The following is a 16,391-nucleotide window of genomic DNA, read 5'->3' as shown; positions in this document are numbered from 1 at the left end:
ACAAATTGCCGCCAGCCGGGAGAAGTTGCAGTAAAGAGAGATCCCTCCCTCCCCCCCCGCTCCCTCCCCTCTCCGCTCACTCTCTCCTCCCCGAGCCGTGGCAGCAAGCAGCGGAACAGCGGCCCGACGAGCGAGCGGAGCCCGCAGCCCGGCGATGCTGCAGCGGCTCCCGCGGAGCCTCGGCGGGGAGGGCCCGGCCCCTGCGCGCCCCGCGCCGACCGGCGGCGGCGCGCCCTGAGCGGCGGCGGCGGCGGCCCCGCGCCCCCGCGGCGCAGCGGGCGCTGTTGCGCAACCCTGCCCGGCGCTGCCGGCTCCCTGCCCCCGCCGCCGGCTCGGCGCGGCGCGGCTCCCGCGGACACGGAGCGCTGATTCATGGGGCCCCGCGCCGGCCGCCTCGGCGAGAGGAGCGCGGCGCTGCCGCTGCCCCCGCGCGGGGTGTGAAGCCCCGGCCCCTCCTCCGCAGCCCCGGGCTCGCCCGCCCTGCTCGGGAGTGTGGTCCCTGCCGGGAGCCGCCGCGCCTGGCGCACAGAGGGAAGCGTTGATGCATCGCTGTGGAAATTCATTGTGTGACTTTCTGGGTATTTACTGAGTTTCAGACCGAGATGCAGCTCTTGAAAGCTTTATGGGCACTAGCAGGAGCAGCGATCTGCTGTTTTCTTATATTTGTCATCCACTCACAGTTTCTTAAAGAAGGTAATTATATCTGCATGTCTACATACCCTGTTCTTTAATACTAAGGTCTTTACGAGGTGCCTTAATTATTTTTACCGTTTCCAGTATGTTCTATTTACAGCAGTGCTTCCACGCTATTTTTCCTTTCCGTTAAAGCCTTCTCATTTTTGTTGCTTTAGATAATAGGTAGCTTTAGACTTACATTTTTGGTAAATGTGTGTATATATATATATATATAATATATATATGAAATCTTTATGATGTTTATATTTGGTGTTTTAGCTGACGTCTCATTTCTTTATGGGACATGTATAGAAAATATTTGTTGCTATCAGATGACCACAGAACAGTAGTCATCATGGGAATATTAATAAACCAAAAAAACCCTTAACAAGTAAACGTCTTATTTTTATACTAAATCAATAGGCATCCTTTCCCTCTTCCTTATTCAGTACGTTTTCAATAGATGGCACTAAAGTTCTATGGAAAGGGCAGGGCAGAGCAAATCCTGGGCATTCAGCATCTTCCTTATCCTCCTTGCTGCCCCGAAACGGAAAAAGGCCTTTGCATGGTTTCAAGGCTCCTGTTTTTTCCACCTTGTGGTCAAAAAATTGTGATGACAATTTACAGGAGAAAATAGTTTGGATTGTGAGGCAGGCTTTCCTCTTTTTTTTTTTTTTTTCCTCTACTTGAATTGGGTGGAAAAAAATTATATTTGATTAAGTGGGTAGAGGGATTTTCTTTGGGAGTAACCCTTGTATTGTTCTTTTTTTTGTTTTGTTTGTTTTGTTTGTTTGCTTTCCTCAGGAAAGTACTTTTTTTGTTTTTCCCCAGCTGCTAAAATTCCACTGCCTATTTGTAAAGCAAACTGTAGTCTGAGATTTAAGTGTGAATACTGAGAAATGTATATATATTTGGTGGTGTATAGGAAAGCCCAGTGCTGTTCTCTAAGCAATGTTAACAAATAGAAAACAACAATATGGGGCTTTTGGTGAACCTCTTTATTCTTTCTTAGCATTGTAGTATAGTTCAGATTAGAGCTGCAGGAAAAAGGAGCCCAACTCAGCTTGAGTGCTGCCTGTGCAAAGCAGGGAAAAAACTTTTCTTGTGACTGGGACAAAGTTTCACTCAAGGCTGGGCAAAATGACAACCTTGCAACCACTGAAGTATCGGTACTGGTTTTAATTTTGTGTCACTCCAAGAAAAGTGTGAGACTGTACATTTTCACATTTTTTTTTTAATGGAATTAATAAACACTAATTTGCCTGATTTGGTTAATTTAGAAGCATTTTCCAGATAGCTCCAATGCCAAAGATTTTTCCTTTAAGAAACCTACCCATGCTCTAATTGCATTGTGTGCAATGCCTCCCACATAGTGACTTATTTAACGTTCTTTTAAAATGCTCAGACGAGTGTATTTATATATATCTGTCTAATGACATGGCCTGCTTTGAGGAGATTTTCCAGAATTTCAGGCTGTTTCTTGACAGTATTTGCCATTATGCTGCCTTTTTTTTTGTTCAGTCTTTCACTGCTTGAGATCTGTGTTTCTGTAAAAAATCCATAAAGGAAAAAGCATTTTATTTCCCTTAAATATTTCTTCTTGGTTTGTAGGAGTAGAAAGCTTGTAAATTATTTTACAAAGAACAGAAACGATAGCTGTACATAAAGGGCTTTTAACACATTTTACATTTCTCCAGCAATTAAAGCTATTCTTAACATGGACTGCAGAGAGTAAACTGAAGCTCTTGAGTTTGTTGGATAACTTAATTACATGAGGTTTTTTATATTTGTTTCTGAAATATTTCTGCTTTCTGTAACCCTGAGAACTGTATACTGACTGTAAATACAGATTGCTTGTATTGGGCTAGTTTTCAGACTTTTTTTGATGGGTGCTAATCTCCACAATAGCATTTTGACCCCTTCCATGTAATTGCTTCAACAGTGTATGTATTCCTTCCTCCCTGTAGTTCCAATAATGACACTAAATAGTTTAGTGGAGCTGAATGAAAGTCTGCATGGTATAACTGAGCTTTTTCTTTATGAAGAACTTTTAAAATATCCAATAAAAATGATTGATCTAAGCATAATATATTCAAATGCAGGCATATAAGAGAAGGAGAAATAGATGGTGGATTTAAGCTATAAGCAGTAATTTAAACTGTAAGCAGTTTGCAAAATGAGATTTATAGTTCCTTTTTATTTTTATTTTTTTTATTTTAAAACCTGGTGTTTTATATTACTTTCAATAAGAAAAGAAAGGGGAAAAGTGTGAGGGAAGGACTAGCAAATGATTTAACCATATGCCTACCACATCAGTTTATTAAGTAAATATGTATAGAAAAGAATACATGTGAGATGGCTGTTACCTTACTTTCAGAAGACTTGAAATTGTTTTCTGATGTCAGATTTAGCCCTTTACATTATAATTATATAAGAAGTTAGGAACTGTATGTCTCATTGCACATGATGTTGTTAGACTGTTGATTTCCTGGCAAAAAGATTAATTTCCCATTGGAGCCTAATGAGCTACATGGGCTTGCTGTTTGTAACTCAGCTGTGTGGTCGAATTCCTAAGTTAAATGCTTGGACATTTTAATGTGATTATTTCTTGTGCAGAAGGATAATTTCCTGCAGTCCCAAAGAACATTCAAATAAGCCACCAGTTTGCCTGGCTTGATCAGATTAGCTGATAACACATCTCCTGAGACAATCTGACAGTACAAGTTCATACACAAAGCATCTCTTTTGTATGCAAGACAATTGATTTAAGAAGAATGACATGTAAAATTAATTAAAGTTCTGACTTAATTTATTAATGCATGCTCTTTCCATTTTTGCATGTTTCATAATATTTACTGCTTATTATTTTTCCAGAGGCAGATCTTAACAGAAAACTGACATAATCTTCACTTTGTACAAAATCGTATAATTACCATATGTCTTTTTCTGTGTTCATTTTCCTTTTACTCACTTGGAATTACTGATGTTATCTGTTATGCTACACTCTTATGACCTATTAACACAAGTTACTTTTATAATTTCAGTTGTACTGCATGGCTATAGTGTGTAGAACTTTCATTACATCTAGCTAAAACTTATTACCAGAACCAAGTCCTCCTTCAGTCACATTGCTAAATATAAGATTGTGTGTTGCAAGAGTCAACTGAGAGTTTTTCACACGGTTAATTTCATTTTAGTTCCTATACTGAACTTAGATTTTCCTCTAAGTAGACCTGTTGTAATTCTTAAATATTCTTATATACATTTTCAAATTGAGGCAATTTGGTAGTAGCATTACATTACTGCTGTATAAATGATGTTAGGAAACAATGAATACTTGTTCTGAGATGAGTGGGAAAGAGCTGTTCAAATGTCTATTTTCATGAATATGTTTTTTTCAGGAAGTGAAGAATGGGTGAGACAGGGTGCCATTTTTCCACACTTAGGCTTTTGTGTGGAAATACAGGTCGTCCTGTGGCTAATCCGTTCCCCTATGTCCAATCTGTCCTTCAGTGTTTCTAAAAGATGAATAGAGCTGTGAACCCAGAAAAGGGTATTGTGATACATAATTGCAGTCCCATGCCTGTGTGATCTTCCTGCAAAGCAGTTTAACATACTCTAGTCATCTGCAGTCAGTATGAAGGAGTGTTAAAAATTGCAATATCTAAAACTTTTTGCATACACCATTGAAAATTAAAACTGCCTAATTACATTCACTACCCGTGTCTGATTTTAAATAATTTATTTTCTATTATTTTTTGACTCATTTCTTCAAAGAGAACTGAGAAATATTTGAGTTGATGTTACACACATAAATTGTGGGAACTGCTTTGCCTCAGACAAGTACCTCTTTCACCTAGAAGAACATTTTAACTGTTCACGCACAGCAGTGATGGGGAAAGGTAAAGGATACAGTTTCTAAATGTCTTTGAATCTCATGGAAAGTAGGGCTGTTTGGGAGTAACTTCAGAAGGGTATGTGCATGTGGCAGCAAGGGTGTGTTAGAGCCCTGGATAAACTTTAAAGCTTTATTTATCCTCTGTTTTTTCATTAGAAGACGGGAATGTCTTATTTATCAAAGGTGATTTGATATTTTGAATGGTTTATGAGATTGAGTTTGTGTGAGCCTTGTTTGAAGGAGGACTACACAGAAACATGGATTCAGTCTGAAGAATCTTACTTAAGGTGTAGAGAGGACTGGAGTATTTAAATCTCAAACCCATATTCTTAATCTGTTGGGTAGATGTTCAGTAGTAAGCTCTGTAAAATAGGATGATTTTCTGTTGATACACTGCAGTAGTTAAGTAGAGACAAGAGAATTCCAATGTTTCTGTTACAACTAGATGATTATGGCTATAAAATAGAATTTTAGTATCATTTGTGCAGATTTAGTATATGCTTATATGTATGAATAAGGTATCTGTTTAGCACTTTTGTCATAATTATCTTTTTTTTTTTTCCTTAGGCAAAGGTTAGCAATCATTGGTTACACTTGTTGGCACTTCTGTGTCAATCACATTTAGAGGAATTTGTGTCACATTAGCAAAAAATACTACAGCACTTTCTTTAAAAGAGTGCATTATAACACATAACTTGGTTAAGTTTTATACTTAATGTCTTTTTTCTATCACTTTTTACAGTTCTAAATATTTTAGCCTCCTCTAAAAGTATGGAAAAAGCTTTATGCATATTTTTATGTTTTTAGCATGCACATTTTGATATTGACAATAATAATAATGCACTTATTCTATTTAGCTGTGTAACCCCAAACAACTTTGCTATACCTCTGCCAGTGTTTGAAACTATCTACTGACAGTATACCCAAGATGATTTTTTAAAGAGCTTTATGTTCACATAACCTCATAGCTTGAGGAAATTGGTAAAACTAATGTTTACCGCAGTGTAAAACATTTTAAGGAAAGGAGTTGTTATCTTCTAAAATGTTTTGAGCCTTTGGCCCTCAAAATTTTCCTAGAAAGCATTTGAATGTAACTTAGTATGACAGATAATATTGACAGCCTTTCATTCCTTCCATTTTTCTTTCAGATTTTAAACATTTAAAAATACTTGAAACAATGAAACATAGTTAGAAAGATAATTGCTTTTAAGAATTTAGGGGGGAAAAAAAAGTGTTCAGGTTTATGTTACTGTTATTTTTTTCAGTTTACCCTCTTATGCTTTATCTGTGTCTCAAAACAGTAAGATACCTTGCATACCAGATGTGCTGCATATGTTACCTGTATATATAGTAAAACTGAGTTGAGGACAGCGTGTCCCAGCTGCAAATTTGCCTGCTTCTGAAGGGTTTGTTACTTTTAACTCAGTGTAGTATAGTTTTTTCTCCTGTCTGTCTTCCATACGTTTTTTTAGGCGGGTGTTGTGGAGAGGCAGATGAGTTTATCTATGCACCAGGATAGAGAGAGGCACAAAATGCAGAAGTGGAAGGTTTCCTCTTCCCATCCAGGAAACAGAATTGACAGTTTAAAAACCCTAAGCTTGAATAAATGTTACAGAGGAAAGAAAATATGTAACCAATCTGGGGGCATTTCTTTGCATTTTTTTTTATAGTTTTGTGGCAACTAAATAGAATTAAGAAGACCCAGTTCAGTGGCTGTGTGATAGTGTGACATTGGGACTGCAAAAAAATGAGAGAAGGTCCTGCTTTGAGATAAAATATTTGACATGTTTTAATGTTTTCAGTTAATTGTTGGGGGTTTTCCTTTTTTGTTTGTTTGTTTTTTTCAATAGGGTTAGAGAGGTGTAACAGTGAAAGGAAGCAATGCAGACAAATTTCTCCATCATTTTCTTTTCAGGGAAGCAGGAAAGATGTTCTCTATCTGGCATCTGCTGTGCCGGGATATACCAAAAGGGGGAGTATGATAATTTTTCTACCCACGGAAGTTAGCTTTGGAATAGTCTCTTTGGTTTTGGGTGTTTAGAATGAAAGATGTGTATGTCTTCATGGGGAACTGCACCATAGATGGTATAAACCTCCTACTTTTCCTGACTGAGCAACTGAAAAGAAGCCATTAGTAACAGATTTTTGGTAGCCTTTTTATGATTGCCTGTTTTCATGCCTCAAGAGTACAAATGAATTATTGACCTTTCTCAGAATTTATCAGGACTACCTGTTCTTAAAGGCAGTACTATAGACTGATGTGAGTCACGTCATGCAAAAGTGCGTGCTGTTCAGATCTGTTGTTTAATATTTATTTTTCTTGTTTCTTAGCAGGCATACACTATATCAAATATTAAACTGGAAAAACGAGACACACACAACTGAGATTTTTTTGAAACTGAACTAAAAAGGCCACATTGGGGAAAAAAAAGGCATGTATTTAGAAGTCAAGAGTTCAATATAGTATTGCTAAAAAAAGCCATACATTGTTTTGACTAGTCAAAATATAGATAAAATTATTCACTTTACATATATATTTAAAAAAATAAATTATAATCATATAAAGAAAAGACACAACACAATTGTACTAATGATAACAACAGTATTTGTTTTCTGATAGTATTTAGATATCCCAGGTGGAATATAATTGGAATTGGTGGCTCAGCTGAATATTACTGGCCAACTGGGAGATCTATTCCATCCAGTATCTGGATAATAACAAAGATTTATTTTTCTTAGCAATTATATCCTCTTGCTACTTAAAACCCATAGTGATAGTAGGTTCTGTTTAATAACAAAATCCAATTATTTGCCTAAATGTGCTTTCTAAGCCTGTTCTAGAAATCCAACACAACATAATGAATCTGCCTATTCATTATATTTTACCTTTGGCACCACATCAGTTCACAAGTAAATGCTACTCAGAACAATAGATCTTCCTACTAATTGTTGTTAGTCTTGTGAAAAGCAATGAGTAACATGTTTGGAATATGTCCAAACAGCAAATTAACATATAAATAACCAGAAAAAAATAATGTAATGGATCAATACCTATTAAAATATTTTCTTAGAGCAGATGCTGTACTAATGTGTGTTCGCATGAGCGATGCATTATTTTTGACTGTACAGAGGAAAGTTGAACATTATATTAATTTGTCGGGTGAAAAATTGTATTTGTAATAGACAAGTATAATCTGGATCTCAGCTTCTTTCTAACATGTCACAAAGCAGTATGGTATTCTGAAGTCTAGATATTTAATTGCAGTCACACATAAGGAAAGATTAAGTGGATCCACAGGAGAACAAAGGGAATAGCTAAACCTTTAGAAGATATGACCTAGAAAAGAGAACTAAAGACACTGGAGTTACCGAGTTTAGAGGAGAGCTTACTAGGATGACAAGAGATTTCAGTGGGTAAAAGTCTGCCTTATAAGTAACAAATCATCCTTTCTTTAAGGTGGGAAGATAACAAGAAGCAATGAGTTCAAACTGATTTGAGGGAAATTTAGGCTATGAATTGGGACAGGTTACAGAAAATTCATGCTGTGCTTTAGGGAAGACTTGCCAATGGCAAGAACAGTTAAGCATTGAAATAGATTTTCTTGTGAAGCTGTGAAATAGGAGAGTTTTAATTTTCAGGTTAAAATATTATCTCTTGGAATCAGTATTATTAAGTTGAAGCAGACAGGCAGACTAAGTGACTTCCTGAAGTTCTTTCAAGTCCTATCCTCCCAAATGTGCACTTATCTGAATATTACTTAGAAAAGTGAAAGATATTTAAACTTCTGACTTTAGGGCAGTTTTCTGTTGACTGCTGAAGTCAATAGGCTCATGGGAAGCTACCCTAGGATCTGGAAGTATTCAGAGGACAAAAAAAAACCTCAAGAAAACAACCAATGTTTTAAGTATTTTGTTAGATAAATCAGACCTTTTTTTGAGTTGCAGATGTAATTTAAAACAAAAAAAGGAAAAAAAGGAACAGAAAATCTCATGATTAATGTAAATAAGAGCACACTCTTTTAAGTGCTGTTTGTTACAAGCTCTTTAGGACTTGAAGGTATCCTGAAGCAGGACCTTACTCTGTTCGCTCTTCTTCATGTACAAAGAGCAGTGAAATAGGAATATTAGTATAATTCACTTTCTGGTCTTTCTTACAGATGAGGATTTGGTATTCTTATGGATGAGGATTGTTGATTTCTGCCAGTCTGTTCTTGTTTCCCCAGCACTGGAGGGCTTATCTCCACATGGCCCTATGGCTACTCTGACTTCTGGTATGGGAAGCACAGAATGAGCCCCACAACAGGGTGAGCTCCAAATGGCTTCACGAGGGTTCTCTGTTAACCGCTATCTGTTTGGTGCTTCATATTCATTGCAGTCTGTCATGGTGTGTACTTTGATGCAATACTATCCAATTATTGTGACATCTGTATGGTTCTAAATCCAGCAAAAGGAAAATCGGCAAGTTGTGCTGACAGAAAGACTTGTGGGTCAAGATAAGTACAGGGAGAGATCATTCAGTGCTTACAACCACAGACAAAACAGACTTGATTTAGGGAAGAATTAATTTCTTTTATTGCCAATGAAAATCAAAGTAGGATGACAAGAAACAAACCCAAATCTTAAGACACCTTCACCTCATGACTCCCTTCTTCCCAGGTTTCACTTTGCTCCCAGTTTTCTCTGCCTTCCCTTCTGAGTGGTGCAGGGGGGTGGGGAATGGGTGTTGCAGTCAGTTCATCACACATCATCTCTATTGCTCCTTCCTCTTCACACTCTTCCCCTGCTTCTGCATGGGGTCCCTCCCATGGGAGACAGTCCTCCACAAACTTCTCCAATGTGGGTCATTCCATGGGCTGCAGTTCTTTCTGAATTCTTCCAGCATGGCCCTGTCCATGGGATCAGTCCTTCAGGAACAGACTGCTTCAGTGTGGGCTCTTCTCTCCACAGGTCCTGACAGGAGCCTGCTCTGTTGCAGGCTTCCCGTGATGTCATATCTGCCTTTGGGCATCCATCTGCTCCAGTGTAGGGTCCTCCAGGGGCTGCAGGTGGATCTCTGCTCCACTGTGAATCCCCATGGACTGCAGGGAGACAGCCATGCAATCTTCCCCATGCTCTTCCAGCATCTAGAGCACCTTCTCCCCCTTCTTCTTCACTGACCTTGGTGTCTTCATGGCTGTTTTTCTCACATATTCTCACTCCTCTTTTCTTAATACTGCTGCTTTAGCGTATTTTTTTTCCCCCTTCTTAAATATGTTGTCTCAGAGGTGCTGCCACCATCGCTGATAGACATAGGTTTAGCCAGCGGTGGGTCCAGCTTGGAACCAATTGGCATTGGCTTCATTGGACACAGGGGAAGCTTCCAGCAGCTTCTTATGGAAGACACACTCCTATAGCCCCTCTGTCTCTCCCCATACCTAGCCATGCAAACCCAATATATTCCTAGTCCACACCTTGTGCTTTGAGCAGGTTCTGTGTGGAATTTTTTCATGTCTATGGAACACTTATGCACTACGAAGTTGTTTTATTTAGAGGTGTAGAAGACCTGGGTACTAGTTATTGTTTTGTTGAGCAGCACTAACATTTTTTAAAATACAGGAAATAAGAAAGTTTTTAGAAGTTACTGTATTGCAAGTTAAGATTTCTTTACCCCTTTACACCAGTTTTTCAAAAAGCACTTGCATTTTATGTGATTCTGTGGTGACTGATAATTAATCCTGACAATGTTGTTATATGACATCTTTTGGAATTTGCTACTGTTTTATTGTACTAAATTGCATGGTTTTCTGCATGATTCTTTCAATACAAATTTATGGCTTTAAGGAAGAAGAAAAACCAAACCACTGGTCCATTATTCAGAGTTATACATGTTTTGGAGATATGCATTGTGAATCTGGGAATAGAGTTAGCCTCAAGAGATTCAAACAGTTGTTTGAAATGGTCACTGCTTGAGTATCACCTTGCTTAAGGCTATGAACTAATTGAGATTAAACTAAAATGGTTGCGAGATGCTTTCTCTTCCTGTGCATCAGCAGTTCCACTATCTGTTAATACTTTAAAAGTATTATTTAGGCATTAAAAAAATGGATGTGCTTTTTTCTTCCCCTTTTATTCTAGCTTTTACCTTTGTTTTTCTAAATACGTGCTGGTAGATGAGGTAAAGAGTCTTCAGCTTCATTTATTGTGAGAAGATCTTGTAACTGTTTTAAGCATTTTTGTATACTTGGCTATAAAACTATATAGATTGTACCAGATGCTGCCTTATCTTATTTTATAGAATTATAATGGATGCTGATGAGTTTTAGAGGCAAGCCTTTAAAGATAAAAATCACTTTGCTGTGTGTTATTTTCTTTGGTAGTATATAGGAGCAGCTCCATTTTACTGAATCTTTTCACCTTTCCATTATTTAAACATTTTAGTAAAACTTTTTGTATTTTAATATTCTAAGAAGTTCTATGTCTTCCCTAAAGACTATTAAAACATTAAATATGTATTTTACCTGTTATTTAGCCAATAGCAACATGATTTTCAAGTGGGCTGAAGACCCAAGAACTCCCATTATCTGCAGTTAGAGATTGTATGATAAAACACATGGGTTGAGCATTTTCTTGACCATGTCTACTTACTAATCTCATGCCAAGGCCCAACAGGTTTATTGTAATTACTGGTTAATTTATAACCCGACAAATCGCCATTTGTTGCGTTATGTAGACATCACTTGTAGTGTTAAGAAAGGCACTGTAAGTTTGGTCTCTAAATTAGCAGCAGTTTTTCCTTTTTGTTGGACTTTCCTGAGCCTAAAGGCATTTTGCAAGCCATGCATGGCTTTTCACTTTTAAGTAAACTGTTTCTGGTAACAGTCTTAAGAAAGTAATCTGTAAGGTGTGAATGTTGAAGGGAGCAGTACGATTAGAGAAAAAGAGTGTATTATATGAGGTTAGGAATGGTCTAGTTGACAAGGTGGTGTTAGTTCAGAGGTTGGACTCAATGATCTCAGAGGTCTTTTCCAACCTAGTTGATTCTGTGAATCTGTAAAATCTTGTCTCAGTTAAAACTGATGGTGAAGTTGGTGTTTTCACTGGTGTTTTAGCTGTGTTAGGCAGCATTGAGGTCCTATCCCAGTATACTTTTGCCTGGGTTTATTGATTTGGGAAAGCATCCTTTCCTATCTGTAGGATGTGTGAGGTAAATGACTTTGAAAAATAAGTCCTACTGAAACTCTTTTCAAATCAACTGATTAAAGCATGTATTTCACTGGGCAGGTTTTGCTTCACACTACATTTCTTTGTCCCATACTTGGGCACTCCAGCTCCTGGTGACATTGCCTTCTACTGTTAAAATGAGATTATTTTCCTTGTTCCACAGATGCTAAAAATTTTGACTGTTGTGTAACTTCATACTCAAATGCAGTGAATTATTAGTGTTAGTAGTACGTGCTTCTGCTTAATTATGCACTTAGGCCTTACCTAGAGCCAGAGCCATACCCTTGCAGTCACTTAACAAATCTGGAGATGCTTGCTGCTCACAGAAGAAGTGCAAGAAAAAGATTGTTAAATTATGCATGAGCAAGTAGTTAAAATAACAGAAGTTATGAAATATAATTTCTCCTCAGTGTCTCTTCACAGGCTTAATGCTTTTCTTCATCTAGGATTTCCAGATTTCTTCAGTGGTCCTTGTCTACCTCCAACACGCTCCTTCTGCTTTCTGTCTTGCATGCTTTCCCAGGAGAATGCAGCTTCATTCTACATGCACACGGGAAAAAAAGGAGATGGTCAAGGGTGCTGTTATGATTCTGAACACTGGGCTTTTCTTTCCTAGTTTTTAGCTGTCTTAGAAATAAATTCTATGTTAGCTTTGCCTATGTGCTCATATAACTGTATGTATAGCCTTGACTATCCCTCTACTCAATATAAAATTCTTCCAGTTTAATTTTTATGTCATAATATGGCTGGCTGCATGATCTAGTTCACTGGGTATTAGGGTATTGTGTATTAGCTAATGAATTACCAGTATTCTGATTTAGTTTTGTTACGATATAGTCTGAAAGTTTTCTTTTCTAATACTGGCAGAGAACTAAGATGAACAAGGACTTTGTGCCCTTTTTATAATTACTTCCTCTTTGCTAGATGGGAATTTTTTACTACGTGATTCATTTGCAAACTTCCAGACAACTGGTCCCTTACGAAGACAGTACGGATCACAGAATCAAAGAATGGTTTGGGTTGGAAAGAACCTTAAAGGTCATCAAACCCCCCTTCCACTAGATCAGGGTGCTTAGATGCCCATGCTGGGGAGACCAAGTCTATATGTAATTAGGCTCCAATATTTTCACATGCATTTTATTGTATTGTCATGATTTTAAGTTTTCAATTTTGTGAGCTCCATTATGGTAAAAGCTAAAATGCTTTAGATTTATAATAATTCTTAATATTAAACCCAGTTCATAGAAATTATGTAAGTTTAGTAATTTGTAATATGGTGTAAAATGAATTGAAAGTCTTTATTTGTTACAGGTATTTTAATGAGTAGTTTGAAAATTATTCTCAGTTCACCAAATGAGATTTGCAAGCCTCCCTTTTTTAGCAGATGAGATGGAAGTCAATTAAAATGAGTAGCTTTTCTCTCATTCTGATGCTATGACTCTCTGACATGATGATGAAGATATCAGATCTATCTCTAGGCTTGTATAATTCCTGTTCACTGTAACGAGAACTGCAGACACCTGTGCATCTTGAGGCAGGCACTTTCCTGAATTCAGTAAATTTGTCCAGTACTACAGTGGCATATCAAAACAAAATTTTCTTCATATGAAAACAGAACAATCATACTTTCTTTTCCAGATTTTTTTGTTGTCTTTAAGAAAAAGAGAAAAAAACAGTAAAATTTCAATGGAGTTAGCAGTAAAAAGAGCAAGAAAAGGACCGAAATGTGCAGCATAAGTTCATTTTCTAATAGTTTATAATTGTACAAACCAAGCAGACAAACCTTTGCCATAGAACTACTCATTTGTCTGATTGCTTTCTCCTGCACTTATTTACATTATGGTTTAAAAGTCAAGGTTAAACAGAGATGTGCTTACAAACTGTGATTTAATCCTGACTTCTTCTCATTGCAGCTTCATATTTTATTATTAACTGTAGCCATTTAAAGTAAAAAGAGCTATTCTGAATCCATATATGAGAAAAGATTATGTACAAACACAAAGGAAATCCAGAGTTTGTAATGAAGCCTCAATGTTAATTTACATTTTGAAAAAACAAAAAGTTGCCATAGTAACATGTAGGTTGCAAAAATTTTCTAAATCTCATGTATTAGACTGAGAAAACTCTTAACTTGCATGACATGTTTCTCAAGTTTTCTGAGTAGGAAAGCAAAATTCTGTGATTTGCGGGGTTAGCCTCAAACAGTTCATTTTGTGCAAAACATGATAAAATATATCGGCATTGGTAAATTATGCAAATGGAGTCTTTTCCAATCATCTTTATAATTATGTTGTTCCTAAGATAATTACTGTTTCATTTTTTTTTCTAAAACAATCTAAAATGTATAGGTGTTTTTCAGTACAAAAATTTGTTGCAGCTCTGTTGCTGTTCTCCAACTATGCATTTAATATTGATGATTTTTAAACATGCGGTGCAGTATATTCTGTCTGTCCCCATGAATTGCTTTTTAATTCTGTTTTATTCACTCACTTTTTTTTTCTAGAACAAGCTTACCAATAATATTTTCTATATGAAACGGAGCTTTGTTGAAGAGACCAACAGATAGAATTTAATAGTGAGATCCATTTTTGCTATTTTAAAAGGCCAGTTTTAGTACTGTGCATTATGAGGATTGCAAACTCTAGTTCTGAGTGCCACAGGCTGCTCTGTAGCTTTCTAACTTCATGTGCCACACTGAGCAAAATATTTTTATAGAGGAATTTGCAGGGTCAGTTGTTTAACTAGTTAATTTACTGCATATCTCAAGTCTCAGCAAACAGCCAGTTTTTATTTTCAGTGCTATTTATGTATTTTATATTGATCAAGAATTATGTAAGAAATAATGTTTGCAGCTGATCGTCTAATGCTTTCTAAGTATTGCTGTGTTGGATCCAGCTCTACTAATGATGGCCAGTGACCTTTTGACTCATGGGAGGTCTGAGCTATTTAACTTTCTAAGGTGAAGTTTTTGCTGATGTCTGATCCAATTGAGTGTTATAGCTTGGATAATCTTCCATGGTGGTATATTAGATTTAAAAATAGATCTCATTTTTACATATGTTAAATGTAATAACAGCAAGTACTTACAACTAGATAGCACTAAGGTATACTACCATTACCGTTCTTCAGCTGCAGTTCTATTGCTGTCTCCTTTTCCATTATAAATTAGTATCTTTTTTTTTTTTTTTTAAGTAGCATTTATTCTTTCCTATAGAATCATAAAAAATAACTCAAAAGCATACAGATCTGAGTACACCTAGACCATTGCTCTGCTTTCAGACCTCTCGTGATGGAGATTTTTCAGCTTTCCCAGATTTTCATGCTGCACTCATCTGCTATGTCTGCATTTACTCTGAGTGGTTGCTGTGGTATCAATCATTTTGTCATGTGGGAAGGCTGGAGCAGACAGCACACACACATACATATAGAGCTCTTTGAAATCATAAAGTACTTAACCCAATTAAATCGTAAAGATAGTACTTTATGTATGATGACTGGGTTGCACTTACAGAATGTGGTAAATAGCAAATCAAAAAACAATGTTCAGTCCCTGCTGGGGAGGAGGAGGACCTCTGAGCACACCTAGAATCAGTGCTGAGGTGTGGCATTCCTAACTGAGGAGGCAGCGCTAAAATAATCCTTCTGTTATTTGTTGGTCTCCACCCTTGAGGGAGCTGCAGCCATTTTTCTATGCCAAATTGTTGACACCTTTTTGTTTGCACCTCATGCAAGGGTGTTTTACACGTGTGAAATGCATGTACCTTGATTTTCCTTGTTATGCTGATTCTACTGAACTCCCAAAGCTATGTTCCTTCAGTTAGAAGTGACTGACTGTGATTTATGTTTATACACCTGTCTCTGCCATCATCCTGATCTGACATCCTGGAAGACTCCTACTTCCCATCAGTCAGCGCCAAAATGGCTTCTTGTACTGCCCTGAGTCCTTTTCCACTGCTTTTCCAAAATATCCTAGATCAACAAACGACTAGTGATTTTAGAGTTTGACAAAGAATGCTATTTAATGATATTTCAGAGTTTTAGAATGCTGAATGCGTGCATTTTGCTGTTCAGGAATAGCATGCACAAAGCTCTTGGCCACCTACTGTTGTTGTTCAAGACTTGTAGTGTGTCTTGTGAGCACAATTCATAACAGTGCGTTTGATATTGTGACTAATGTCTTTCTTGTGTTGCTTTGCTTCACATGGAAAGGTAAATGTGCAAGAGAGAATTTTATTAATTTGTTTTTTTCTTCTTGTAAAAATACATGAGTTCGTCTTCATTCGAGGTAGAGAAGGTGTTTAAAGCAGCATGTCTTGCTCTCCAGTAGTACAATTCCTGACAGTTTTGAAGGAGGTCACTAGCAAATCTCTGTCCAATGGGATAATAAAAAGTCATGTTTTAAATCCAACTTTATGTAAACATTTGGTTCTTGGGAGTATTTAGGACACGCAGTTGCTGCTGTTGACAATCTTGAATGTTTTTGAAAATCATCCATCTCTAATTGCTGCTTTGTGAAATCTGACTTCATGTTTCTGTTTTCCAAAGTCTTGACAAATTATTTCTTGGCATTTTTTTGACAGAGATGGTAAGTAAATTTTGTGTTAGAGGGCAAAATCTA

The 16,391-nt window shown here is 37.1% G+C and overlaps 1 protein-coding gene across 16 annotated transcripts in view; it reads left to right on the top strand.

Moving 5' to 3' along the window:
* The window catches only part of TAFA5 (TAFA chemokine like family member 5), a 504,297-nt gene that overhangs the window by 112,385 nt on the left and 375,521 nt on the right, over positions 1–16,391 (top strand). Inside the window, exon 1 of one of the 16 annotated variants that reach the window (XM_064656244.1) lies at positions 461–693. The exons of the other annotated variants lie outside the window; for them this stretch is intronic. Coding sequence (XP_064512314.1) covers positions 603–693 — 91 coding nt within the window. The 5' untranslated portion in view covers positions 461–602. Of the gene's footprint in view, positions 1–460; positions 694–16,391 lie in introns of those variants that run through there. 16 annotated transcript variants of the gene reach the window in all.

The sequence above is a fragment of the Pseudopipra pipra genome, chromosome 5 (genome assembly GCF_036250125.1).
Source record: "Pseudopipra pipra isolate bDixPip1 chromosome 5, bDixPip1.hap1, whole genome shotgun sequence".
Lineage (NCBI taxonomy): Eukaryota > Metazoa > Chordata > Aves > Passeriformes > Pipridae > Pseudopipra > Pseudopipra pipra.
The sequence above is the reverse complement of the archived record's forward strand: the minus strand, read 5'-3'. Positions and strand labels throughout refer to the sequence as shown.